Raw genomic sequence first — 27,190 nt, forward strand, 5'->3', positions numbered from 1 at the left:
ACAACATAATATTCAAAATGTGTAGGATGCAATTCAAAATTATTCAAAATATGAAAAACCAGGAAAATCTCAATATCTCTGAAGGAAAAAGACAACCAAAGGTTGCCAACCCTGATAGGACACAGACATGACATAGATAAAGACTTTAAAGAATATATTATAACCGTGCTTTAAGAATTAAGGTTAATACTCTTGAAACAAGTGGAAAGAAAGTTCATAGAAATGAGGATATAGAAAAGAACCAAGTGATATATAAGTGCACATGCACATGTGCACGGACACACAAATGAGTATGGTTAAAACTGGGGCATCCTAAGACTGGTGGATTATATCAGTGTTGGTATCCTGGTTGCAATGTTCTATTATAGTCATGTAAAAAGTTACCTTTGGGGAATTGGGCAAAGTGTGCAAGAGATATCCTTGTATTACTTTATACAACTGCATGTGAATCTCCAGTGACTTAATTAAAAAATTCAAATAAGAAAGGTCCAAATGGATATCTTAAAACTGAAAAATATAACTGAAAAATAAGAGGTGCATTCTGTGGGGTGCCTTCACTGTCTCTCTTACCCATTCCTCTGTTCAGTTCCTGCCATTGTCATTCTGGTCCTCATTCCACCTATTGTAAGAACTTCTCCCTGGTCCATGCTTCTTGCCTCTGCTGCTCTCACTTTCTTCTAAGCTATGCTGTCAGGGTGATGTTACTCCCCGCTCTGTTCATGCCAACCCTCCTTCACCAAGTCCATCAGAGGCCTTCTATTTATCAGAGGCCCATTCCTTCCATCAGAGTTCCATTCCTTCCATCAGAGAGGCCCATTCCTTCCATCAGAAGCCCAGGTCCTTACCTGGCCCTGTCCCCCTCTGAGGTTTCATTCTGACCTGTCTATCCAGTTTTACTTCTACCATGTCCCAAAATTACTCTTTATTCCAGCCATGCTACTCATCTGTCTCTAACTCTGTCTTTAAGATTTTTCTTTTATTTTCATCCATCTACAGTGCCTACCTTCAGTTCTTTCTGGCCATAACTCCAAGTATGCTCTGGAAGCAGTCTGTTTTGTTTTGTTTTGGTTTTTTTGGATTTATTTATTTGGGAGAGAGAACACGAGCGAGAGGCAAAGGGAGAAGCAGGCTCCCCACTGAGCTGGGAGCCCAACTCGAGGCTCAAACCCAGCACCTCAGGATCATGACCTGAGTCGAAGACGGATGCTTAACTGACTGAGCCACCCAGGCGCCCCTGAAGAAGTCTTATCTGTCCTTCAGAACCCATCTCAGAATTTGATCTCCTTGATGAGGCATTAATTTATCTTTGTAGCCAAAACTATTGTCTCTTTCCTCTGTGTTAGTGCTTATCAATAAATGTTCTTGTATTTTAGTTATTCATGCTCACATCATTCTACCATTCTGGATTGAAAAGGTGCTTCTTTTGGGCTGGGACCATGTCTTGTTCACACAGGTGATGCTCGGAGTGCCGGGTATCATCCTTCACTCAAACACTTCCTAATTGAGAAGAATTGAAATGGGTACTTGATGGAATTTAAAACTGGGTAAAGTCCATTAGGTTTCTGATTTAAATAATTTGGATCTGCCGAATGGAAACAGAAGCCTTCATAAGGCAAAGTATTACTCATGGGCTTTTTCTTTTTTTCAAGTGAGTCTGTTTGTGAGACTTGTGTGTGGTGATACTGGAGCCATCATTTTCAGAGTGTCAGTGGCAGAGAGTGCAGGGCTTCTTACTGTCTCACGTTCACTTTCATGACTTGTGGCTACAATGGTTTGCAAAACTTTTTACCCAGAATTCATTATCTGAATACAAATGATTTGCACACATATGAGTGAATTCTATATGTTGTCTGCAAGTCCTGGTGAGTGTACGATGGTTGTCCTTCAGTTGTGTGAGGTTTGCTGTACTTGCTGGCATTGTGCAGATACACTAATGAGTGTATAAGGTGTCAAACAACTAGGTAACTAGGCTTTAACTGTTTTATAGTATTTAGAATTCCTTTGTGGATTGTTAAATAGGTCTGAAAGAGACTTGAGTGGTGATGGAGGAAATTGAGGTTTTCAGAGGGGCTAGGAATGCATTTATTTTTATTTTTATTTTTAAAGATTTTATTTTTTAATTCACGTGAGAGACAGAGAGGCAGAGACCTAGGCAGAGGGAGAAGGAGGCTCCCTGTGAGGAGCCTGATGAGGGACTTGATCCTGGGACCCTGAGGGATCATGACCTAAGCCACCAAGGTGCCCCCCTTTCCTCCCTCTTTACATATTGAAATATTAGATTGGCCCCTGCTATCTGTGAATTTACTATCCAATGTGTTTCCAGAAACGGATAAGATTTAGATGATGAGGGATGTCTGTGCTTTAAAAAGTAAGCACATTTGTACGTTTAATGTCGAAGTTCTTTCTTGTTGAAAATGTCTTGTTTCTCTCTGCTAGGATTAATGACTTCAAAAAAAGACAGTGCTTCTGAATCAACACTTTCATTGCCTCCTGGTGACGAGTCGAAACCTGTAACAGAGAAAGATGGTAAAATAATTTTATAACTCTCATTCTAAAAATTTAATTTTCCGATGGAACTTTAAAGTAATGTAGTGATAAAGCTTCTATGGGGGCTAAGTTTTAAAGTTTTTAAGAGAAAAATCATTGCAGCAAAAAATTACCCTTGGAAATACCTTAAGCAGCACATCATAAAGTGTAAACATGACTTTGGTTATAAAATGCTGTGTGGTGCATCTGTGTACACATAGATTAGAGAGCTACCAGGTTAAATTAAAAGAGAGATGAAAAGAAAACATCACAGTGTAGACAGCTTGGTAAAAATGTTTAAAGTGGTTGTCAGCTCTCAAATCATTCGGTGAATAGAACACGAATAGAACATTGAAGAGTATTCCTGTTTGCCTTCAGGTTGGCTCAAAACATTTTAACACTACCTTTTTGTTATCTTAAAACAAATTAAGAGACTTCTTAAGTGTAAATCAGGTTAGATTCTGCTAAGCCATCTAAAGTGGGAGGTGAGAGAGAAAGTGGGTAGAACAGGGAAGTCGTCGGTTTCTGTTGGCAATGGGTGCTACTCTCCTGCGTGAGAGTGTCCTCCTCCAACGCGAATCCTTACAGTACAATTGCTTGGGATATAAAATCTTGTCTGTATGAATTACGGCACAGTTGGATGAAACCAGGCACTTAAGTCAACACTAGATAATCCACAATGGAGAAAGCTAACTGGATGAGCTTCAGAGGGTTTTACCTGGAAAGCCATCTTGTTGGTTCACTTCTTGTTTTCCAACCTTTGATATGTTCTTTTCCTTTACCTTGTTTTAGTTACTCTGCTTGGATCCATCAGCAGCTCCTCCTCCACATCATCTTTGGAACACAAACCAGGCTACACCAAGAAACTGAATGCACGTAACAATCACAAGAAGACAATGAGCAAAAGCCCGTCTGTCTCATCTAGAGCCAGTGCTGGTATCTATGGCTTTTTCAACCAGGCTTTCTTGGTGTTTTTTATCTTGGTTTGTTTGTAAGTAGATTTGATCTTTTTAAATGTGTAGAAGGAACCTTTTACTTCAGTCAGATTGAACTACTTGCCCTCTTCTGTCTTTCCCTTGCCCCCCTCCCCCGTCCCCCCTATTCCCCACTGCCCCCCATGAGCGTCCTTGGTCTCCCTGCCTTCCTCCCAGTGCTCCTGCCATGTTCCTTGTCTGGACTCCCCTCTTCCCTTCCACATGCTTGTAATGCCTTTGACCCTTTAAGGTGCATTTTAGAATTTTATGGTAGATACTTAGATGTGTGGAAACCATGTGGTTATTACCTTTCTTATCTCTTTTCTAATCTAGACCTAATAATAACTAACATGTATTGTATACTTATTATTTCAGGTTCTATTCTAAGCACTTTATAGACCTTATTTCACTTAACTCTCAAAACAAACCTATGGGTAGGTACTATTACTATCATCCTCATTTTATGAATGAGGAAACCGAGGCTTAGGGAGGTAAGTCATTGGTGCCTGATGCCAGTTTCCAAGTGGCACAGCTGGGCTTCACCCTGAGGTCTGTCTGCTGCTTTCTCTGCTGCTGGTATGGTTTTGCCTCCATCCCAAGCACTTTCTGCTCTTCTTCTTGCTCCCGGGTCTCCAGACCCCTCAGGGCCAGCCTGTAGAGAGCCAAACTGATGCCCGTGGCACAATTACGGTGTAAGGCTGTTCCTGCAGGGTGGTGACCACACTGTGGACCCGGCCCACATGGAGCCTCATGCCAGCGCTCTTCATGTTGCTGCTTCACATAGGACTTTACACACATTCTCACTTAGTTTAACACTCGAGGCTCTATCCCTCTGCATTTTGTTTCTTACATCTTGCATATTAGCTTTTCCACATATTTTTGTATCATCTTCATATTTAAAGTTCAAGTCTTTGTTTAAAACTAAATAGGAGAGGGTCAGTGGCTCTCCTGACAGCTTGATGATGGTAACCTGTTTGGATGTGGCTTTTTAATTCATTCTGAGTCCTGCATAACCTTATTCAGTCCCCCTTTCTCCAGTTATGTGTAAGGATATAGGAAATGCTTCATAGCAGGCATCTTGCCACAATCAACATACATGGAGTACATTGCATTCACTTATTTACCTATGTAGCAGATGTGTCCAGAAAAGAAGTGAAACCATTTTGACATAAATTGTTTTCAATGAACCTCATAATAGTTACCAGGTTCTCTTTCAAATACTTTTAACAGTTGTATTGAAGTAATATTTTATTATAGAAAATGTTCCGATGGGATTATTTTCTCTTTAAAATACATACTGTACAGTGATGGGGAGGAACCCTCAGCAATAGCATTGACATGCCAAACCCACAGGTTGGGAGACTCTAAAAGTAGAGAACCTAGAAGCTTTGCCTCAAACTGTTTACTTAGAACTTGTATTCTGAGTAGATGCTCTTTCCTTAACAAGCATTTTCAGGCCTGAGAAACAGAGTTGTGAGGACTGTGACGTAGCACTCCTGCTTATCCTCATTTTATTCATGTTGCAAGGCCTCCTTCACTTGGCTTTTGACATTTATTTGATTTTAAAATGTGTATGTGGGTGTGGAAGTACATTTTTTTTTTTTACTTTTTTATAAGAAGTAGTTTTTAGTGTACCTACATATTTAACTTTTTTCCTTTTTCACAAATTTAGGCCTGATGTAGGCTTAGATAGTAGTAGGTGAAGAGACCTGTCAGTTAGAGTGAGAAAGCAGACCTCTTAGGAGGGGAAGGAGAGAGAATGGGAGATCCCTGAGAGAAAGTCCATGTCTGGGGCCTCAAAGATGTTTCCCTGGGACACTTTTCTAGAGTGAGTAGATACTTCATTTTCTCATAGGTTTGCATTTGAGGGATGCAGACATATTGGGAGGTTAGGATGAAGAGCAGAAGGAAAAGGTTAGAGGTGTGGCAGAGGTAGAAGAGGAGGTCTGTTTTCTCAGCATTGCTGTATCCTGTGATGTTGAATGTGTTGCCCTTGGTCCATTGCATAGCCTGGGAACATGCCTCAGGACTTGTGGCCTGAGGGCCCAGGCTTTAATCCTGGTGTACTGTCAACTGCCTGTGAGCACCATGCCTTAATTAATTTCTGAGTATGTATCTTCTCTATAGTTAGAATTCTATGGAAAGCACTTTGTAAACTGTGAAGTGCTATGGAAATATTAGCTATTATGAGGACCTGGGAGTTTTAGTATAGCACTTTATCCAGACATTCTTCTCTCTGGGTTTATGTTCCTCATTTGTTGCCATGGCTAAAGCCACCTCCCTTTGGTGGTGTCTTATCCTCTGTCCCCTGCCCCCACAGAGGCTTCTTTAGGCCTTTCTAGATGATAACTGTTCAAGTCTGTTTATGGGTGGATGGAAGAAGCATGAAGGGGCCCACTCTTTCTCTGTTAGAATTGAACCGTTTTCTAGACAGTATTTCTCTAGGACTTCTGATGTTTAAATGATTTCAGGGATTAGGCTTGAATCAAGGTGAGGGGGAGTGGTTTAGTTCCTAATAAGGAAATCAGTTTGAGCTCATTGGAAACTTAGAGCAGTTTTCACATTCAGATCACATTCCTGTATGTATAACTCACACTGAATCCCAGTGAACTACTCTAATTCTAGCATTTTAGTAGATAAGGATTGGTACATTACAGCCATGAGCCAAATCCAACCTGCCACCTATTCTTGTAAAGTTTTACTGGAACATACCATGCTGCCTGTTTTGTTTGTGCATGCTTTTGTGCTATGGTAGCAAAGCTGAGTAGTTATGATAGAGATGATATGACCTGCATAGCCTGAAATACTCTCTGGCCCTTTACAGAAGAAGTGTGCTGGCCTCTGTTCTAGTAGAGCGTGCCCCAGGCAATCTGGATAGAATCGATACTTTACCAGGAACCATGTGTCTCAAGTTCTTGTGGCAATAATTTTTTCAGGAAACCCTGCAAAATTTCTTTGAATATCTTGACCTCACATGTGAGAACCACAGCTGTAAGTGATGTATATAATGAAAGGTGTCATGCACTGAAATCTCCAACTAGCTAGACTGGTTAGAATACATGGTGAATTTTTGGCTAATATACTTTTTGAGGTTGTTTTTTTTTTTTTTTTCCTTTTGCTTTTTTTCCTTCTCTTTTCCTGCCCTCTTCCCTTCCCCCACCAACCAATTAAACAGGTTTGAATTCTTCAGCAGCATCTGTAGCAAATAACACTCGCTGTGCAGGAGAGCTCCATCTCGGAGATAGAGTACTGGTGGTAGGCCAAAGAATTGGCACCATTAAGTTCTTCGGGACAACAAACTTTGCTCCAGGTAACTCATCTGTATATTCTTTGCTCCATTGGGTGCTTTAGAATGCAAAAGTTTAAAATTTTACATGGAGGTAAAATTTAATTATAGAAAATTCTTGATTGACAGTTCTTGTGGATGTTAGCTATGGCGCCGGAGAAGCGAAATGGTGATGGAAACACTGTACTCAGGTGGACTGTCATCTGTTAAGTTTTCTTGCCAGTTGTGTTTTAAATTGTCTGATGTTAAAATTAGTTGTCATTCCCCACTTCACTCTCACTGACCGCCAAGCATGCTAAATAACAGAAAATATCAAATTTAGATTTTTGCTAAGGATATTCTTTTTTTTTTTAATTTCAAGTTTTATTTAAATTCTCTTTGACTTATATGGTAAAGTTGGTGTTAGGTGCAGACTTTAGTGATTCATCGCTTACATGTAACACCCAGTGCTCATCACAAGTGCCCTCCCTTAATCCCTATCCCCTATTTTGCCCATCCCCCACCCAAGTCCCTCCAGCAACCCTCAGTTTGTTCTCTGCAGTTTAGAGTCTCTTACAGTTTGCTTCCCTCTCTTTTTTTCTTTCCTTCCCCTATATTCATCTGTTTTGTTTCTTAAATTCCATATATGAGTGAGATCATATGGTATTTGTCTTTCTCTGACTGACTTATTTCACTTAGGATAATACAGTCTGGCACCATCCACATCATTGCAAATGGCAAGATTTCATTCCTTTTGATGGCTGAGTGATAATCCAGTGGATGTATATGCCTCATCTTCCTTATCCCTTCATCAGCTAATAGATATTTGGGCTTTTTCCATAATTTGGCTATTGTTGATAATGCTGCTGTAAACATTGGGGTGCACATGCCCCTTTGAATCAGTATTTTTATATTCTTTGGGTAAATTGCTAAGGATATTCTTTTTTCTTTTTTTTAAGATTTTATTTATTTGTTCATGAGAGACACAGAGAGAGAGAGAGAGAGAGGCAGAGACACAGGCAGAGGGAGAAGCAGGCTCCATGCAGGGAGCCAGATGTGGGACTCGATTCCTGTATGCCAGGATTACGCCCTGAGCCGAAGACAGATGCTCAACCACTGAGCCACCCAGACGTCCCTCTAAGGATATTCTTAAAATGATTCACAGCATATAGCTTTTATCTGAGTGGCTTGGAGAAAAAAGCCAATAAAAGGATTCAAGAGAAAATGAAAAACTTCTGTGCACCCTGGGATTTTAAAGATATACGTTTGTGTATTTATATATTCATTCCAATCTAGACTTAATATTGTGTTTCCAAAAGTACAGATTAGCTTTCTTTTGCCTTTTCAGTGATTTTAATTTCAAATATAGAAGCCAGTTGAATGAAACTGTATTTTTCAAATGGCAATATGCTATTTTGACACATGGTGGCATTGTAGCCTTTTAGGAAAAGGTTACTGAGAACATTGATTTTAAATTTGTAGCATTCTGTCAAGAACTGTGAAGGATCTGAGATTTTACCCGACTAGTGTAAGCTGACAAGTTGGATTGCCACAGTTTCATAGATGCTGCTGGAAGACGTTAGACTCCTGATTCAGAGACAGGACTTTTGTATCCACAGCAGTGGCAGAAGCAGAGGGTCAGCATTTTCTTGCACTTCCTTCCTGAGCCCCAGTTCCCAGGGGGTGATGCCTGCACATCCATGTTTTATGTTGCACAAGAAAAGCCCTGAGCTTAAGGAATCTGAACTTTTTTCCTAGACAGCAAGCGTGCCTGTATTTTGTGCTTGGCCTGCCACCTACACTGTCTCTGCCCTCCAAGGCTGTCCTCTGTGCAGACATCCATGAAAAGACAGGCAATGCCTCTGTTCATAAGACATGCAGAAACATGAGCGAGCCATGGAGAATTGTCTCCCAGCACAGTCTTGTTTCATTATATCACTTATAATTGCAATTCAACTAATTGATTTGAGATGGGCTGTGTGTTGTATAATTCATGTCTCTCACAGGTCTCCAGGTAGTAATTGAGATTAGTTAGACTGGTCTTAATATAGTTCTCAAATAAAAACTTAAGAATCCCAAAGGTAGGGTATTTTTCACAATCTCCATGTCTTCTGAGTTTCCTTTCTCTATATTAAACAAGGTTAGAATGATTTGATTCACTGGATACAATTCACTGTTTTAGGTTGACTTTTAATTTTTAGATTCCTAAGATTATCTAGAAATTTGGGAAGTCATAAGCAAACATAAAGTTGGAAATTTTTCTGTTAAAGTCATTCTGTCCTTTTAGAAAGTAGTAGCATGTATTTCTTGTGGCATCAATATTTAGATCAGTCAGTTCTAGAGAACAATGGTAATATTGAGGCCTTTTAGATGATAAGATCTAGACCTGAAGGAGGTAATTTTTAAGCCTCTTTTGCCTTTTTATCAGAAAAAATTTCCATTTAAATAGGAGGTGATAAATACCTCAACACTTCCAGAGGATGCATAGTCAAAATTGTTAACACTTGTCATAATGTCTTTTTCTGTGGTATGTTACATTTTTTATAGTCATATGGCAAACATGTAGCTGTTATATGGTACACTGTGACATTGAACATTATAACTGTGGCACTCCGAGAAATAAAAATAGCAACCAGACAACCCTGGTTAATGACATTCAGAAATGTGATGACCTAATTTCAGAGCATTAGTATGGCCAAGCAGTAAGTTTGTGTACCTTACTCTGTACTCCTATGCTGTTTAAGTACAGAAGACTGTAGTCCTGCATTAGTCTTTCAGTGCAAAAGTATCTAGAAATGGGCTCAAATATCATCTTTTTGAACATAAGAAGAAAAGACTGAAGAACTTTAGGTTGCCATTTTTGAAGTTATAGAGAGTCTGAATTAGTAGTCTGAAAGAAACAATATTTGTGTATTTTGGAATCTGTAATTTGCAGTTAAAATTTTCAATATCTATATTCTGATTTTTTATTTGATACTAATTTAAGAGACCAGATGCAATTACTACTTTATTCTCCCTTTAAATAAAAATGAATGGATGATTAGGCCACTTCTAACTGGTCTTGAGGTAACCCCAATTTGAGAATCCTTATTCCAGGAGTATGTATATACCTATACTAGGAGTAGTTGTCCATTTACCTAATTCTCAAGACCTCACTGCTTTAATTTTGGCTTTCTAGAAAAGGAAGTCCTCTTATTTTCCTCAGTGTGGGCCCTTGTACATGCTTAAAAGCTTTTTAGAAAATTCTTCCAACTGGCTAATCTCAATCTTTTCACCAAGGTTAAGTATGATTTTTCTATTTATCCTGTGTAGGGAAACAAGGAAAAAGAAGAGTCACCATGAAGTCTAATTGTATTTTCCATATTACTTTTGTCCTTCCTTAATTATTTAAGAACTGTTTGTGATGTTGGAATGTTGGGAGAGTAAAAGGGAAAGATTGCATATGCACTTTATGATTAATACAACTCAGTATTGTATTGTACTTCTCTCACTTAAACACACCATATCACTGAGTCAAGGACAATTTCTTTTCCATTATGGCTTTTAGATATATTGTGGTCGTAACACTGCTTGCATAATAGCTAATTCATGCCAAATTTATGTATTTTATCTCTCTCCTTTAATGTATAACTCTGTAATTGTGCTTGTAAGATGTTTTTTCCTACTCATTTTTTCAAATTTTCAAATTTTATCATTTGAAAGCTCAATGATCATGATGCTCTTTCATCATTTTGGTCATTTTGTGAAAATGTTAAGCCATCTGGGCTTTGGATTTGTATAGTAGCATAACCATTTTGGAGAAAATGCAGATGCTTTTAAAATCCAATATTCTTTTTCTAGGATATTGGTATGGTATAGAGCTTGAGAAACCCCATGGCAAGAATGATGGTTCAGTTGGAGGTGTGCAGTATTTTAGTTGTTCTCCAAGATATGGAATATTTGCTCCCCCATCCAGGGTACAAAGGTGAGAAAAATGAAATTTATGTTTATTTACAAAGCTTTTCTGTAACTTGCAATGGTTTATAGAGTTCCTCATTTTATATTAAAGACATGCACCGACTATAGCTCGTGTCTTCTTTCAAGGGGTTAACCAACCACCTTCTTCAGAGAGAAGGCTCATGGAAAGCTAAATTTGCTTTGCTGAGGATTTGCAATTTTAAAACCCTCCTTTATTCCTCATTTGCAAACCCTATGAGTATGTGTAGGCTATTAGAAGTGGCGTTTGCTGCTAAGAACAGTGAGAGCAGCAAGCTTAATCTGTCATGCAAACAAAAGTAAAAATGCTCTCTGATTGCTTCAGTCACATCCTAACTACATTAAATTTCCTGCCAGCAGGCACCCCATTCATTCTCCTCCAAACCTAATGGAACCAAAATGGCTTTTTCCTCTGATTTCTTTAGTTTTCAAAAATAGATAGGCAGTAGATCTTTGGGGGAAGTGAAGCTTTAAGGATTTATATATAATGTACCTCCTTGGTGTTTCTCCTTAAGATGGTACACTTCTGTACCAGCACACTCTGGCTTTAAAAAAAAAAAAAAAAAAAACAAGGTTGAGCAGAAACAAGTCCTTGTGAAATTCCAGGTACCATTATGTGAAATGACTTGTCTGCTGAAAGAAGTTGGCTTGGCATGCTTTTCATTGGATGGGAAATGGGATACTCATCTTTAAATAGGAAAGAACATATATGGTGTAATCACACTCATGAGAATGGATCTGCCATCGCATCCTAGAGTCCCATCTAGTTGCCTTTTAGCTAGACTGTGTGACTGCCTCCTGGCAGATTTTAGAGTTTTTATATCTGTCTTCTTCCTCACTTTGCTTTTCTTAATAATTACACATAGTTTTTCTATTAATTTCCTTTTTCTTTGATGTATTTGATATAATTTTTTTCTCATTTATGATAGTATAGTATTGAATATATACAATGCTTTGCAGTTTATGAAGTATCTTCAATTGAATGTTGTTTCCTTTGATCCTAATAAATATTGGGTCAGGTAAGCTAGAAAACAAGAATAACTATGACAAACATTTATTGAGCATTTAGTAAATGGTGGGCTCTGTACAGTGTACTTTAGATACATATTTCATCAATCCCCCTCAAACCCAGTGAGTTGTAAGGTATTCTGATTGTTTCATTTTGCCAGTGAAGAAAAGTTTCAAGAGATGAAGTGACTTAGCTGAAGTCATAGAGTTAGTGTAGGGGAGCAAAAAGTTTCCTCTACCCTTTTAGAGTCAGTAAACTGATTAGGAGGTGTTGTGTGTGTTTGTGTGTGTGTGTGTGTGTGTGTGTGTGTGTGTGTGTGTGTGTGAATTAAATTGACAGCAGATAAATTAACAGGAGAAAAGGCATGCAAGTTTATTACATTTAAATTTGCATGTACCTGGGCATCACAGAAAGAAGTGAGTTCCCAAGTAAGTGGTGAGATTGGGATTTTTATAGATCATCTTACTAGGAGAAAGAGAGGGAGAAAAAGGCCACTTATGAGAGGGCAGGTGGTTTTTAGGAAAGGTAAGTGGATGGGAGATAATAGTTTGTGACTGTGTCTGTTGGGATGTGGTGTCAACTTCCCATCTCCTTGCCTGTGAGAAGAGTCAGTCTTCCCTGCTTGAAGAGACTGCTCCAGAGGGGGATATGTGACAAGAGTTCTTCTTTTGGAGCCCCTGGTCTAGGCAGATAAGGAGAGTTCAGAGAAAGCCTCTTCCTGCATTTGTTGATTCTCAAATGTCTTTAGCTGAAAATAATCCTTATGCCAGAGTGGCTTGTTTTAGAGTGGCATATTTTGCTCTTTCCTACACTAGTTAATGATGGGGTTGGACTCAGCCCAGGTTTGTTATTTTGTTGTTTTTTCTAATCCCTTGGTTTTAGACACTCTGCTGTTTTTTGGTAGGCATTTTATACGTAAAGCAAAAGAGATGCTAGTCAATGAGCAGCACTTACAGGTGCTGGCACAGTGTATAGCTCTCTGTGTATTATTCATGCCTTTGAAGCTCCCTCTGAGTTAGGTCCTATAATTATCCCTATTTCACAGGTGGGGAAAGTAAGGCACAAGGAAATGAAGTGAGTTGTGTAGGTGTACACAGCTCCCAAGTGGAGATTTGAACCCAGGTAGTTGCATGTGTGTTCTTAACCAGTACTCTGTAATGACTAAAAGAGGATTTTGTTTAGGATGAATGTCTTATTAATGATTGATTTGGGGTAAAATCCATGTTGAATCCCCAGTCTTCTGTGTTCTCCTATTGCCTTGGACAGATCTTTACTAACATACTGCTACAAGTTTTATTTGTCTCCTGGTCATGAGGACTGGGGTTCTTCCTTTTAGGTTTGATTATCCAGAGGCCCACTTACCAAATCCAGTGCAGTGTGTCTTTATGCTGTAATAGCTTTTCCCCTTTTGATATTATGAAGCCACTTTCTTTCTCATGGTTTTATGTTCTTTTTCTTGCTATTTATTGAACACATGGTTTTTACCTTTGTTTTCTTCGCCTTCTATTTGGTCGTCTTTAAGGTGATTCATTTAAAAGCATCCCCCTCTTAGAAGATACAGGGCTCTCTCTGTAAATGAACTGCTGTCTCGATCCAGCTGTCTTCCTGTCATCTTCTGATTGTCTCATTCATCATCATCAAATACTATTAAGTGTCTTTTAGCACTTTGTGCTGTGCTAGGCATTCTATAAGCAAATAAAACAGACATGGTCCCTGATTTTGAGGAATTTCTAATTTAAACCCGCTTTAGAGCTCTTAAAAGACACCAGTGATCCTCAAGAAGAAAAGAATTTTAAATTAGAGACTGCTTTAGGACGGTCTTAATAAAGTAGTGACCAATCACAATCTCACTCCTCCCAGATTGTAGTTGGCTTACCCCCCCTCTTTTCCATTAAGGAAAAAAATGTGTCTCCTGTCTGAGACTCTGTGCACATATTGTTCCCTCTGCTTGGAGAGCATTTTACTATTGCCCAGCTTTCATTGAGTTCATACCTTTTCTTCTATTACTAAATAAATCATCCAATATTTCTTTGCAGAAATTCTAAGAAAACTTACCGACTGGATTTAATCTTATCTTTCTACCTACCTACCTACCTACCTACCTACCTACCTACCTACCTATTTTTTGCCTAAGCTTCATCAGTACAGTAGTAATTTTCTTATTCTTTAGTTCTCATGATTAGGTACTTATTATTAATGAACTGATCACTTTTAGAATTAAGTTCTTCTCAGCTGCCCATTACCACCTAATTATCTGTCCTCTTCATCAAGTCCTATTCTTCTCGTTCATCAGTCTCTCACTGATTGCCATAGTGTGTATATCATGTAAAAACTACGCCCATGAGTTGTAAGATGGAATAGCAAATACTGTGAGAGTTGCAGAATTACTTGGTGGTGACCAAATGTCCCGGAGGAAGCGATTGACAGAATGAAGGCTTTGTGGGTTAGGTCAGTAAACAACTGAAAGAAAATTGGCTTTTAACAATGAAGAACGATTTGAATATTAAAAAATAAAGACAGACCTGTTAGGAAAGTTACCTTTATGATTGTGCTGAGAGTCAAATATAAAGTCAAAGATGTTGAATTGTATTTAGCCATGCAATTTCATCAGAAAATCACATGCATACACAGACTGAGTCAGATCTTCTTTTCAATTTAAGAATGTGATGTTTTTAAAATTCTGATCGAACATTTGTTAAATTTAACATAAAACAAATTTATTTTCAGATTTCTTAGTTTCATCTTTGAAGATAAAATTCCAAAGAAGTAAAGTCGGGTCCCTATTTTAAGTTGAATTCATTTTTTTTTTTTTAAGTTGAATTCATTTTGAGTTGACTTTTTCTGCATTAATCATCCTTAGATAACAAGGTGCTCTTCTGTGTTGTAATTGTAATTTCTGATGCCAACTAGAAGTTGTTCATTCCTGGCTCCTAATAGATGCTCAATAAATGTTTGTTGAATAGGTGAAATAAATAACCATTGGTGTGAAAACCTCAGTTAACAGCCAGTCTTAAATCTGAAGACCTGCTATTTCTTCTTATGAGGTTTGCTAATTAGGTTTGTTTTATTCACAGGGTAACAGATTCCCTGGATACTCTTTCAGAAATTTCTTCGAATAAACAGAATCATTCTTATCCTGGTAGGTTTATACAGTATTATGTTCCAATAATTATTCCTTTGCTTTTATTTATCAAAAAATTTTTTATTGTGAAGTATATGTGTATACAAAAGAGTATATACATGTGTTTATATAGTCAATTAATGGTAAAGCAAGCATCTGTTACCTGCCCCCTCGCTGAAGATGACCTGAATGGTCATATATATAGTGTGTGTGTGTGTGTGTGTGTATATATATATATATATATATATACACGCTATATGTAATTATACATACCAATGTCTTTAGTCATTAAACTTCAGTTTAATATAGTATACATATATAGTATACTACATATACTATATATAGTATATATACTATATACCATATATACTAGTATACATATGTATACTATATGTAACATATATATGTATGTAACTTTTAAAAAATATATATATACACACACATATATATATATATATACTGGCTTTGATCAAGAGATTCATTTAGCACATCTGGTCTGCCATAACTTTCCAGAACTGGAAATCTTACTCTTTTTTAGAAACATCTTTTTAAAAAAAATGTACCTTTTGTGAAATATATTTTAAAAATAACTATCATTTGGAGATGCCAAGAATCATAAACTCTGAAATTTATTTTTCAATATTTTATAAATGAGATATTTGGTGATAGTGTTTTCTAAGCCATTTTTATCTTCTCATATGATTTATTAAGATTATAATATTTGAGAATAAGAAGATTCAGCCTTATTAGTCTAATTTAGTTTTATTTGATTTTCAAGAAATTTTATATTAAAAACCTCCAAATGGAATGTCATGATCTTATTTGTACATATGGACAGTTTGATGAGAAACGTAAGATAAAAATCTCTCTAAAAATCTAAACCACTATTATGTTCTGTGTGTACTTTTTTTGCTTTCTGTTTCCAAAGAAACATTTGACAGGCTAGAACACCTGTAGGAGAAATGATAAAATATAACTTTGAATGAGAACTGCAGATGTGTGATTTATTTTTCCTCTTTTGACCTTAACTTTGACATTTAGGTTTTAGGAGAAGTTTCAGTACGACTTCTGCTTCTTCCCACAAAGAAATGAACAGAAGAAATGCTTTTGCCAAGTAAGTATTCAGAAGATTTAGAAAAACATTTTTCCAGATGAACATAGCAGGGATCTGTGAAGAAAGAAAATAGCTTCTGTCCCTTTTTACATTGCTTGGTGGAATTTCTCTGCCTACGAGAAAAGGTGTGATGAGTGTATTAAGAAGAGCCCTCCCTGCCTCCCCGCCTCCCTGTCTCCCCCTCAAGCTCAGTGCAAAATGTCACCAGTGACTAAGTAGTGTGCCACATGGATTTTTGGGGAGATTTAGTACCATTAGTGAAAGTTAGAGGAATTTACATTTTGTCTTACCATTGAATAGGATGGATTGATTTTCAACTGTTTACTTAATTAATCAAATTTGACTTCATATTTTCGGTAACATGTTAAAAAAATGTCAGGTCTGTTTGCATGAAGTGATCTTAGTATTATTTAAAAAAAAATACTCCCAGCTCCTCCTGTAGAATATACTGCTCAAAATGCTTTTTTTTTTTTTTTTTGGTGGTGGTTTCTTTATAGAATCTTTTTTTTCTTTTTCATTTTTATTTATTTCCCTCAGACCCACTTTACTCCCCTGGATATTTTCCTGACACTTTTGGAAACTTTTTTTTTTTTTTTTTTTTTTTACTTTTAGTAGGATATGAGGCTCTTCTAGATTGATTGGGTTAAGGGGTTCTTTTTTTATTTTAAAACTTTCCAGTTAATCTGAAGACTAATGCCTGGGGCTGTGGAGGGTTGGGTGTGGAGGGAAGAAAGGACTAGCTGAGTAGGGAAGCATACATCCTTGCTTATTTGTGGTGTTCTGGAAGCTGCTAGAAAGTGAAGCCCAGGAACTGGAACTGGGCAGTCAGCTGAGCAACAGGTAGGTGGTTTACTTAGTTTGGTGAGAAGTTAGTCAAGGCATCACAGGAATCTGAAATTTCACTTGCCAACCATGATTGTCCTAAGACATTGCCAGGTACTGTTTAACAGCAGGGTTGGCTAAGGGGTCTGTTTGTGTTTTCTTTGTTTCCTCCATACCTTCACCAATTTCAGAATGCTGAAATTGGTCTCCTCACTTGCGTAGCTGAGAGCGTTAAGACTCTGCTCTGGTTTCTTGAATATATCCAAGAGTCCTTAGGCAGAATGGAAGAAATACCAGGAAGAGACCACTGAAGTACAAAGGAGCCAGGGTGGGTGGGCAGTGTCAAAGGCCGTATGCAATGCTGGGGGTGGGAGAGTGCCACATCCAGGGAACCAAGGGAAGGATAAGAAATGTGAACCATGGGAATGAATTTTGCAGCAGGTATAGGTATGCACAAGATCATCTGCTGACATGAGGGAAAATATGGGGACCTTCTTTTAATTTTCTGTAAAAAATGAAATGAAGCTTTACTGATATTTGTACAGGTTGAGACTAGTACCTGTTTTTTAAAAAGAGAAATACTTTTATTGAGGGTATAAAATCAATTTTAAAAATAATTGATTTTTGCTTATAGAGTACAGGACTGAAATATTCAGTGGCTTCTGTTCTAAGGAACAAAAGGCAGGCTTTGGGTGTTGGCAGATGCCAGGAGAGCTGTCTGTGATCTTGGGCTAGAGGAGACGTTAGAGTGACAGCTGGCCTTCTGCTGAGGGCACAGAGTGGATTGGATCCTGTGCTGGACCTAGGCTGGAAGCATGATGTGTTCTGAAGACCACGTGTTGAAAAATGAATTCATTGAGATTCCCCACACACTACCATTTTCTTGTGCATCCACATGGAAATAAATGATACTTCCAGAAGAAACATGGAAAACATGGAGGTTATGAAAATTCCTGGGGAGGACGCCTGAAGGACTTGGGGGAAAGGACTTGCCTGCTCCACATAAAGGAGGACGTGAGGAAAGGGGAACAGGATCTGGTTTTCTCTGTTGTTTGTGAGATGACAGTGATGAATGCATTTCCTTCAGAGGATGAAATGATGGCCAGGGGGCTTGAAGCAATTCTCCTGTCTTCAGAATTCTGTGTGTATCTAATGTCAAGAATGGGGGTAGAGAGGAAGCAGGCTTGGGATTTGAACCGGGCACCACAGCAACCTGGTAGTCACCAGGGGTCTGTCCTTTCCCACCTGGCATCCAGCCTGCATCTGTATCCTGTCACCACACTCAGCCTGGCCCTTGCCAGCTCCTCTCAGCCCCGCTCTCTGTTACGGCGGCGCATCCCGCCTGTGGAGTCCGGCCTGTTGACACGGTTTATGTGGTCAGCTCAAATCTGAATGTCTTTAGGCAGAACTCACATAATCCAGTTTGCTGCATGTTCCGTCATGATGTTATGTCACATCACCTGTTTGCGTTTGCTGCTTGTCCCTTGAAGCTCTCAATTCTCAAGCCCAGAGTGAAGTCCAGATCCGCTGGCACAGAGCATCAAGGCCTGCCTGCGTGCACGGCTCCCGTCTGAGTCCCGTGACTTTGCTCTCCTGTGAGGGCCTCACAAGTGAGGCTGACCTGTCACTTCCTCACTCAAGTTTCTTTTCTGGCCTGAAGGGAGGACAGAGTTCTTCCCCTTCTCATGCTCCTTCAGCACAGTATGCAGTCTGCATGGCAGTGTTTATGACATTTTACTGATTTTAAGTCAGCACAAATCTAGAACCTAGCCCCAGGCCTGCCATTTCATAGGTGGTCAGTTAACGTTTTTGAATGAGTAAACATAGCTCTGAAATATACCGTAATTCCAAGTTTCTTACTTCCCTGAGCTTTTAGAGCTTTGATGTAACTTGAATCAAATCATTCTCTTTGTTAACTCTTCACCCAAAACATGAATTCGAATGTTAACTCTTCACCCATACCATGAATTTTTAAAAAATATTTTATTTATTTATTCATGAGACACACATACACACACACAGAGAGACAGAGAGAGAGAGAGAGAGAGAGAGAGAGGCAGAGACACAGGCAGAGGGAGAAACAGGGTCCCTGTAGGGAATTTGGTGTGGGACTCGATCCCAGGGCCACAGGATCACACCCTGAGCTGAAGGCAGACACTCATCTGCTGAGCCACCCAGGTGCCTCCCAAACCATAATTTTTTGGTTTAAATCCTGAATTTATTTATTACTTGTTTCTTTCTTTTAAAACTTTTTTGGTCATGAAAGTTGATTGTACAAAATTTGAAAAATTATAAAAAACTAAGTGCAAATAAAGATCTTCTGTAATTTTTATCACCTAGATGGGATTATCACTCCCATTTTGGTAAATACTTTTCTGATTTTTGTCCCAAAGGCATATATGTGAATTTTCAACCAAATTGGACAATTCATACTTTACATACATTTTGAAAGAAAGCTTTTCCCCTTAGTAAATCCCATATTCTTTAATAGTTTTCCTTAGTGTGGATTTTGCAGTGTTTAAAAAGACTGTGTGATATGGAAACATTTCTATGGCATAATAATAAATGAAAAAAAATGTAATTTAACGAATAGTTGATGCCAGACTTTTCATACATGTATCTGTTTCCCTCTCTGCCCACCTGTTTGTGTGTGTGTGTGTGTGTGTGTGTGTGTGTTCAGGCAGATACCCAGCTCTATTTCCTTCTGGTTCTTTCCTGTTTTCCTAGAATGTATTTAGGTATTTAATTTATATGGAGTTTATTTTAACATACAGTGAGTGGTAAGAATCACATTCTTTTCCCCCAAATTATTTTTTTGCAGCACCCCTTGTTGAATGTTCACTCCTGTCCCACTGATTTGAAATTTTCCTTTTTAATCACATAAAAAATATGCATATTTTTCTAAGTCGTGTAAAAGTACATTCTTATGCCAGAGCCACATTGTTTTAATTATAGTAACTTTAGAATTTAACACAATGGCAATGTAAATCTTTGCTTTACATTTATTGCTATTTTATTTTACATTATTGCTATTTTTCAGTTTTGTCTTAATTACTAATACCCATTTGTGGTTGTAAGCTCCTGAACTTTGTCCTTGGACTGCCTTGCATGGGAGCCCCATCCCTCCTCTTCACCATCTCTCTGACCATAGGCAAATAGCTTAATTCTTTTGATCCTCAAATTCTTCTTCTGTTTGGAGGGAGAGAATATCTACATCCATGGTTTGGGTGAGGTTGGATAGGATAATAGATGGAAAGTGCTTGGCACATAGTAGGTGCTCAGGAAATGATAGATGGTGTCATTTTTATGTGAAAGAGTGATTTTGTGAGGTTGCAAACAGTATCCCTCTAGGGGGTGAATTTACACAGAACTGACACATGTATGTTTCTATCCAGAAACAAAGGTTGTATGTGTTTCTTTTGTATGTCCTTCAGTAAAGATCTGTACTTTTCCTAATAAGTCTTAGCTATTCTTTGTTAGCCTTTTATTGTATGGGTGCATTTGTGATAAATAGTACTTTTTTCCCACTGTATTTTCTTACTAAAATTCTATCATGTATTGGCAAATGTGGCTTGGGACAAGTCTTTGGTCCTCAGTTTCCTTGCCCATAAAATTAGAGTGGTTTTCCTTTCTTATGGGATCGTTAATGGAAGGAAATGAGATGTGTGGGTGATAGTGTATTAGGAAATAGAGACGTGAAATAAAATAGAGAAGTAGGACCCAGCTTCTTTCAGGTACCATGCAGCTTTGGTTACAGGTTGGTTCTGCATCGTCTCACCAGGGAGGATGTGGAGAAGGGTTTGTTTTCAGAGGAGAAGTGGTGTGCAGATAGAGCGTGAGAGGCTCCATTGGTGGTGGTTTCAGGGGAACTTTTTGGGGAAGTCTCAGGTGATATATGGCAGCAAGAACTTGGTGATGTTTCTGTTGTGAGTGACTTTCAGGGTCAGCAACTTCTTAGTGACAGAGGAGGAAGCTCTGGGGCAGTACTGGCATGAGGTCTTGGATGAGTTCCCTGGGTAGATGCTCTGTAGTGTTATCAGGTCAGGTTGGTGGCAGGTGCCAGGAGGAAGTGCCTTGTAAATCACATTTTGTAGAGGAAAGAAGAGGAGTCCTCCTGGAAACTAAGATCCTCCTTACTGTTAGTGGCAGGGAGGGTAGGGAAACCCTTAAGTGTCACTCATGGTGTGTGTGTATGTGTGTATAAATTTATAAAGTTATAGATTAGGAGTTTTTTACATTGTTTTCAGGTAAATAAGTATTTAAAAAGTGAACAAAAGATCATTTTAATTTGCCACAGCCCTAATGCTATGTTTTTGTTTTTGTTGTTGTTTTGCTTTGATAATTGATAGCAGTTAAACAGGTTATAAGTATATTTTTTCTAGTGGATGTTTTACAGAAAATAAAAAGTGTGTGTGTGTGTGTGTGTGTGTGTGTGTATTTAGAAATCACTAGTGAAATCTTAAATCCAGATTAGGGTACTATTAAAATAGCCAAGAGAGAAAAATGTTTCAAATGTTGAATGAAAGTATATCCTAATATTGCTATTTAGAATAAAAGCCATCAGGTTGTGAACATACAGTATTTTTTCTTTGTGAGTGAGTTGTGGATCTGGCGGTAGAAATGGATGTGACAAATTGCCTGTGTTGCTTTCATGGTGAAGAGTTCCCCTTGCTCTTCTGCCCAGCAGATCTAAAACTGCCCTGCGCCGCAGCTGGAGCAGCACCACCACCGCTGGAAGTGTTGAAGGGAGCGTGAAGCTGCACGAGGGGTCCCAGGTCCTCCTCACGAGCTCTAATGAGATGGGGACCGTTAGGTACGTGGGCCCCACTGACTTTGCTTCAGGGATCTGGCTTGGACTTGAGCTTCGAAGTGCCAAGGGGAAGAATGATGGAGCAGTGGGTGACACACGCTATTTCACCTGTAAGCCCAACCACGGAGTCTTAGTTAGGCCAAGCAGAGTAACCTATCGGGGAATAAATGGGTCAAAGCTTGTGGATGAGAATTGTTGAGTCACACTTCTGACACACTAAATGAGCTCATATACATACATGAAATATAGAGCCCATCGCAAATGGTTTATTTAGCCATTCTTTTAGATTTGAAAATAGAGCTATCTTCCTAAAAACCATTATAACAATTCAGAGAGACTCCTTTAGAGAGCTAGAAATCTGAACTGTGGGAATCATGGTTCTCTTAAAACAAGTTCAAAATAAGCATTTTTAAGAGCTTTTAAAAAAGCTTTAAAGCCAAGAGAATTCTGAGACTTAGGGGGAAAAAGTGTGCCATTAGGTAGCCAACTGACGTTGCTTACTCTGTTTCATTTTGCACATAATATTGGATTTTTCATAGGCTGTCATAATGAGGGTTTTCACAAGCTCTGGTTTTAACCTATGACATTCACATGACCTTTGTTCTGTCAAGTATTTTTGGAGCTTTTCTTTCTGTACTAATAAGTATAGTAAGAGAATAGCATCTCAATGATTAGTGTATTTTTCATATAGTTTTCTTTGTGTGTGTGAAATGATTTGACCTTTCAGGAATGCCTCATCTAGAGAGATGTTAAAATCCTGGAGTCGGGTGGGCCTTCTTATGCTGAGCCTCTCAGCCAATAACAGGTAGAGAAATGGAAGTTCTAGAGCAGCTCTTCTCTTACCCAGGGGCTTTAATTAGCTGATTAACAGAGCTAAGAATAGAGTGTGGGTCTCCTGACCTGTGGCTCATGCTCTTTCCTCTATACAAAGTGTGTAATCACAGATTTTTCTTCTGTGTTGGCAACTGCCCCATCTGAATGAACAACAACCCCGTCATTAGGCTTATGAATTCAAGTCGTAATTGGAATTTTTTGCACATATTTGTCTAATTCCTTATTGGACATATCTATAATATACACGAAGCACTTTTAAAACATAATGCACTTTCATCTTTGTGGAAAATTTGCCATTATTTCTTCCTGAGATATGAAAAATATTTAGAAAAATTATATTTAAGAGAAGAGAGTAAATTAAGATGTTAGGAAGAATATAATAGTTATTCATTTACATGTATATGGTTTCTCACTGTTTTTGCTTCTATTCATAAAACTGGTGTTGTGTTTGCTATCTTTGCTGTTTTTATATTTTCAGTTGTTGCAGAATTCAGCCTGTTACAAAGCTACAGAATTGTATCATGTTTTTGTATTTCTTTTGGAGCACATGTTAACAAACTAGGCTTCAAAATAGAGTGATACAATGTAAAACATTTGTGTTGTGGATATGTATTGATGTTTCTGTCCTATGTGTAAAGATTTATCTTTTACTGTAGATATTTAGACTTTACACAGAAATATTGGAACAGTTTACTTTATAAGATTAAAAGTATCCTTTAGAACTGGAGCTCGCTTTGTGCTTAGAAGTAATATGTTAAACTATTTTGCAATATACTATTTAAAGTCTAAATTCTGTTGCTTTGCTGCCTTTTTAAAAAGAAGTGTGGTATTTCAAATATTGCCAGAGCTATTTTCCTGATATACATTTGCAAAATATGGCTGCTTTATAATCAAGGAATATTTTTATTGATTGAAGAAAATGCCTGTATTGCAATTCAAGAGTAAACTTATTTTATTATACAGCTTATTTCTTTAAAACTCTATTTATACCTTAATATGAAATTCATGACTGCTCTGAACTTGGGTGTCCATAATTCTTCTTGTTAAATATGAAACCCTCTCAGAAACAGTAATGCCAACTCTAAGGTCAGGGAAACAATTGTTCTCATATTTAGATTAGGATCATTAAATCCATATACTGTGTATGTTTACATATACTATACTTACAAATTAGGTGTTTTCATTTGTGTTTTGCTTATTAAATGTCATTCACAGTTCAATTCTTGAGCATTAATAAAAAGGGAAGCTGTTTTGGTTTTGAAATGTTATCTTGTCATTACCCTTCCTGCATCTCCCCCTTCTCTCAGTAACTCAGAGTGCATGGGCTTCATGCTTAACTTTTTCGTCTTACCACACACAGTGACTTGGATTTGTCCTACCCTTCTAGAGTCTTAAAAAGTATCACGCTTCCTACTCAACAAGTAAAGTTATGTTTTTAGCTACCCTTCTACTATATCATTTTGATAGCCATTTAAGAGAAGAATGGGTTTCTAGAGTTTTCTAAAATTGCTTCGCTTTCTTTTATACCAGTGGGATTTCATTTGTTTATTTCAGATAGAATACTTTGAATTAATTTTTTTATTTTTATTTTTTAGATTTTTATTTATTTATTCATGAGAGCGAGAAAAAGAGGCAGAGACATAGGCTGAGGGAGAAGCAGGCTCCCCACAAGGAGCCCGATGTGGGACTCGATCCTGGATCCTGGGATCACGTCCTGGGCCAAAGGGAGATGCTCAACTGCTGAGCCACCCAGGTGTCCCAATACTTTGAATTTGGATTAAAGAACATATAAATAATTACCCTCATTCTATCACAGGTAACTTGGTGGTAATATTTTTAAGTGCTTAAGAGTGTTCAGACGCAGATGTTTGCCCACTCTGAACCCTGAGACATTGCAGTCTTGGTCTGAGACGATTGCACCGTCCTCTCCAGAACCGTATATACCCCCTCATGTTTTATTTTTCTCCTTAGTATTTACCATACTTGGTCATGCTAGGCTTTTGCTTATTTCTCTCTTCCCTTACTAGACGGAGGGATGGATATGACTGGTTCATGCTTTATCCCTGACACCTGGAGTAATACTTGGTACATAGTAGATGCTCAGTGAATGTGGAATGAACAGAGGCAGTAAAGGCCACTGATGGTTCAAAGTAGGGGTATTATCAGGTGGCCTCAAGAGACCAGGCCATGCAACAGGTAATTGGTGCTTGGTAAGGGAGGGAGGAGGACAAGGAAGGTTAGAATCATGTGAGTCCGACTTTCCCCCAGAACAGTGACATGCAGGAGGTAGGAAGGTGCTGGGTGCTGGGTAGGAGGAAGGAAGGAAGGAAGGAAGGAACAGCAGGATCACCGGTGTGTGTGTGTGTGTGTGTGTGTGTGTGTGTGTGTGTGTGTGTGTGTGTTTTCCCTGGGGATGGCTTTGGATTTCTGTTTTGACAGGATGATAATTCAGAGAACATAGTCATATGCATGGTCAAATACTGAACATGCACAGTGTTGGTCTCTGGGGCCAGACATTTTTATTTTGGAGTTTCATTTTGGACCTATCCACTTAGAACATGTGATAATACTATTTAAACCACATAGACCATTGACTAGAGACCCAGTGTGTTAAGAATCATTCTTTTTTTTTTTTTTTTTTAAGAATCATTCTTAATTAAGAAATATATCTAGTAATTGTAACTACTCACTGGGTAGTTTTTATCTAAATGATTGACTGAGACATACTATGTATCACCACATTGCAAGCCAGGAAGAGAATTTATTTTTTATTTTTCTTCATGCCCTGTGCTTCACTATACTTATAATACAAATACAGTAGTTAATACAAAACTCACAGTATCACATATATCTTTAGTAATTATTTAATAGTATCCCTTGATACATAGGCCCTTATTTACAAACGATGTCACATATAAGCTGCTCGAATATACAACGAACATTCCTAATGACGCTCGTGTGTAGGCTGAACAAGTTAAATGGGACACATTAAGATTTTATTAGAAGAGAACATGATGCCTTTGCATAGGCAAAAAGGATTTCCTCTGCCAAAAGTTTTGCTAACGCTCCTTTTCACAAGAGGGGGGGAAAGGTTTATGTGAAGGAATTAGGTTGGTGGGCACATGTTACTGACGATACTGTATTTTCATTATGCTTGATAGGAATGAGGCAGAGTTTCTGCTTATGGCCTCTCCCTTGTGGAGAGTTTCTGCTTATGGACTCTCCCTTGTGGAGAGTTTCTGCTTATGGCCACGAAAGGTATGGGAACCTTTCTTCTCTTATTCCTTTAGAATACCTTACAATGAATAGAATTTTCATTATAAAGCAGCAGCAAGTTTCAACATTTTCATCATTTACTGCACGGGAAAGTATGGTGGTCATGATGGTGCCAAGGGGGCAGTAAAGTTCTGAGTGATGTTAGCAAAGGTATTTTAGGTGTTTAAATTGAGGCTATTAGCTTAAAATAGAATGTCTTCCTAAAGATCACTAGTGTCATTTAAAAAATGCTCACAAATTTGGCTTAAATTCAGCTCTAAAATCCTAAATGAACCCAGACAGACACATTTGCCACTACTGTAGATACTAGGTATTTCCTCCCATGTACACACCTGTGGGCTTCTTCATCTGGAGGAATGTGGTCTCAGGATTGTCAGAGTTGTTTGAACTGGATAGGTGACAATAAATAGGGAGTCTCAGAAATCTACTTGTACTGCACTGAATTTGAATTTAAAGCACTTCTAATGCATAGGAAGTGTAAATACCCAAATGCTGTGTCTTCCTTGGCGGAAGCCAATCTCCTAGAGCCCAAGTTCTTTCCGCTCCAGCCCACCAGAGTTCAGGCTGGCTTTAACCAGACTGGACTTACCTTCTTGAGGACTGAACTAATTATTCCTCACATGACAAATCAAACTGATGAAGAAGTGAATCCTGATAGAGTGATACATCGAGCTTCCAACCCTCGTTTTACTCTTTCTCTAATATGACTCCTGAGATTCAGCTTCAGTCTCGGTCTGCAATGTTCCAGATGGTGGTTGTCCCTAACAGTCCTGGTCCTGAAGGAGAGGTGTTACTCTCCAGCATCTTTGGAAAGAATATCCTAAGATGGATTTTAACAAATTTTAATAGGCACAAAAAGTCCTGTATCGATGGCAGGGAAAATGGATTTTTGCATTATAGACAACAAAAGAAGAGTCAGGTCTTAAACCTCAGTCGCCTTCACCAAACCTGCTAATAAAAGCAAATTTCTAGTAAGAATTCCAAAAGGTTATATATATCAGTTTAAAAGAATATAATTTTCTGAAGTGTTCTTTGAATAGAGTTTAGGGAATAATGAAATCGCATGAAGTTTCAGGAGGCCTCACTTTACGCTGCCTGGTGTGTGACCAAGGAGAGTGCAGCGTGATGCTCTGCACTAACTTCTGTCTCGTAGGAAACTTCACTAGCTGCTTACTGGTGCGTATGTGTGCAAAACGAACCTGCCTTTACTATCGCTCCGTTTCTTCTGAGAACTGTGAAATACTTTACAAGTATTATTTGGAATAATGCAAAAGGGCTTAAATTGTCCCCCCACCCCCCAAGTATTAGAAGTACTAAAATGTAGAAAATTGTCCTGCAGTTTTCACAATCTTATCTTTTGGTAGGATATTTGAATTGACTCTGGGGATTTCCTATTTCTAGATTCACTATAAAGCTATTTTATATACAACATGTTTCAAAAAATTGCCATCCAGTTGCAGTAGG

At 38.3% G+C, this 27,190-nt stretch overlaps 1 protein-coding gene across 15 annotated transcripts in view; it reads left to right on the top strand.

Annotated features, from left to right (window-relative positions):
* The window catches only part of CLIP4 (CAP-Gly domain containing linker protein family member 4), a 100,192-nt gene that overhangs the window by 56,588 nt on the left and 16,414 nt on the right, over positions 1-27,190 (top strand). For 6 of the 15 annotated variants that reach the window (XR_007403155.1, XR_007403160.1, XR_007403156.1 and 3 more), the window contains exons 10-16: positions 2,437-2,526; positions 3,319-3,462; positions 6,676-6,810; positions 10,606-10,729; positions 14,824-14,888; positions 15,912-15,984; positions 21,491-21,619. Coding sequence is in view for 9 of the 15 variants with exons in the window: in XM_049095938.1 (XP_048951895.1) it covers positions 2,437-2,526; positions 3,319-3,462; positions 6,676-6,810; positions 10,606-10,729; positions 14,824-14,888; positions 15,912-15,984; positions 21,491-21,619 (760 nt within the window). In the remaining 6 variants the exon portion in view is untranslated. Of the gene's footprint in view, positions 1-2,436; positions 2,527-3,318; positions 3,463-6,675; positions 6,811-10,605; positions 10,730-14,823; positions 14,889-15,911; positions 15,989-21,490; positions 23,714-27,190 lie in introns of those variants that run through there. The other 9 variants (XR_007403157.1, XM_049095940.1, XM_025454269.3 and 6 more) reach the window with 6 other exon arrangements.

This window comes from Canis lupus, chromosome 17 (assembly GCF_003254725.2).
Source record: "Canis lupus dingo isolate Sandy chromosome 17, ASM325472v2, whole genome shotgun sequence".
Classification (NCBI taxonomy): Eukaryota; Metazoa; Chordata; class Mammalia; order Carnivora; family Canidae; genus Canis; species Canis lupus.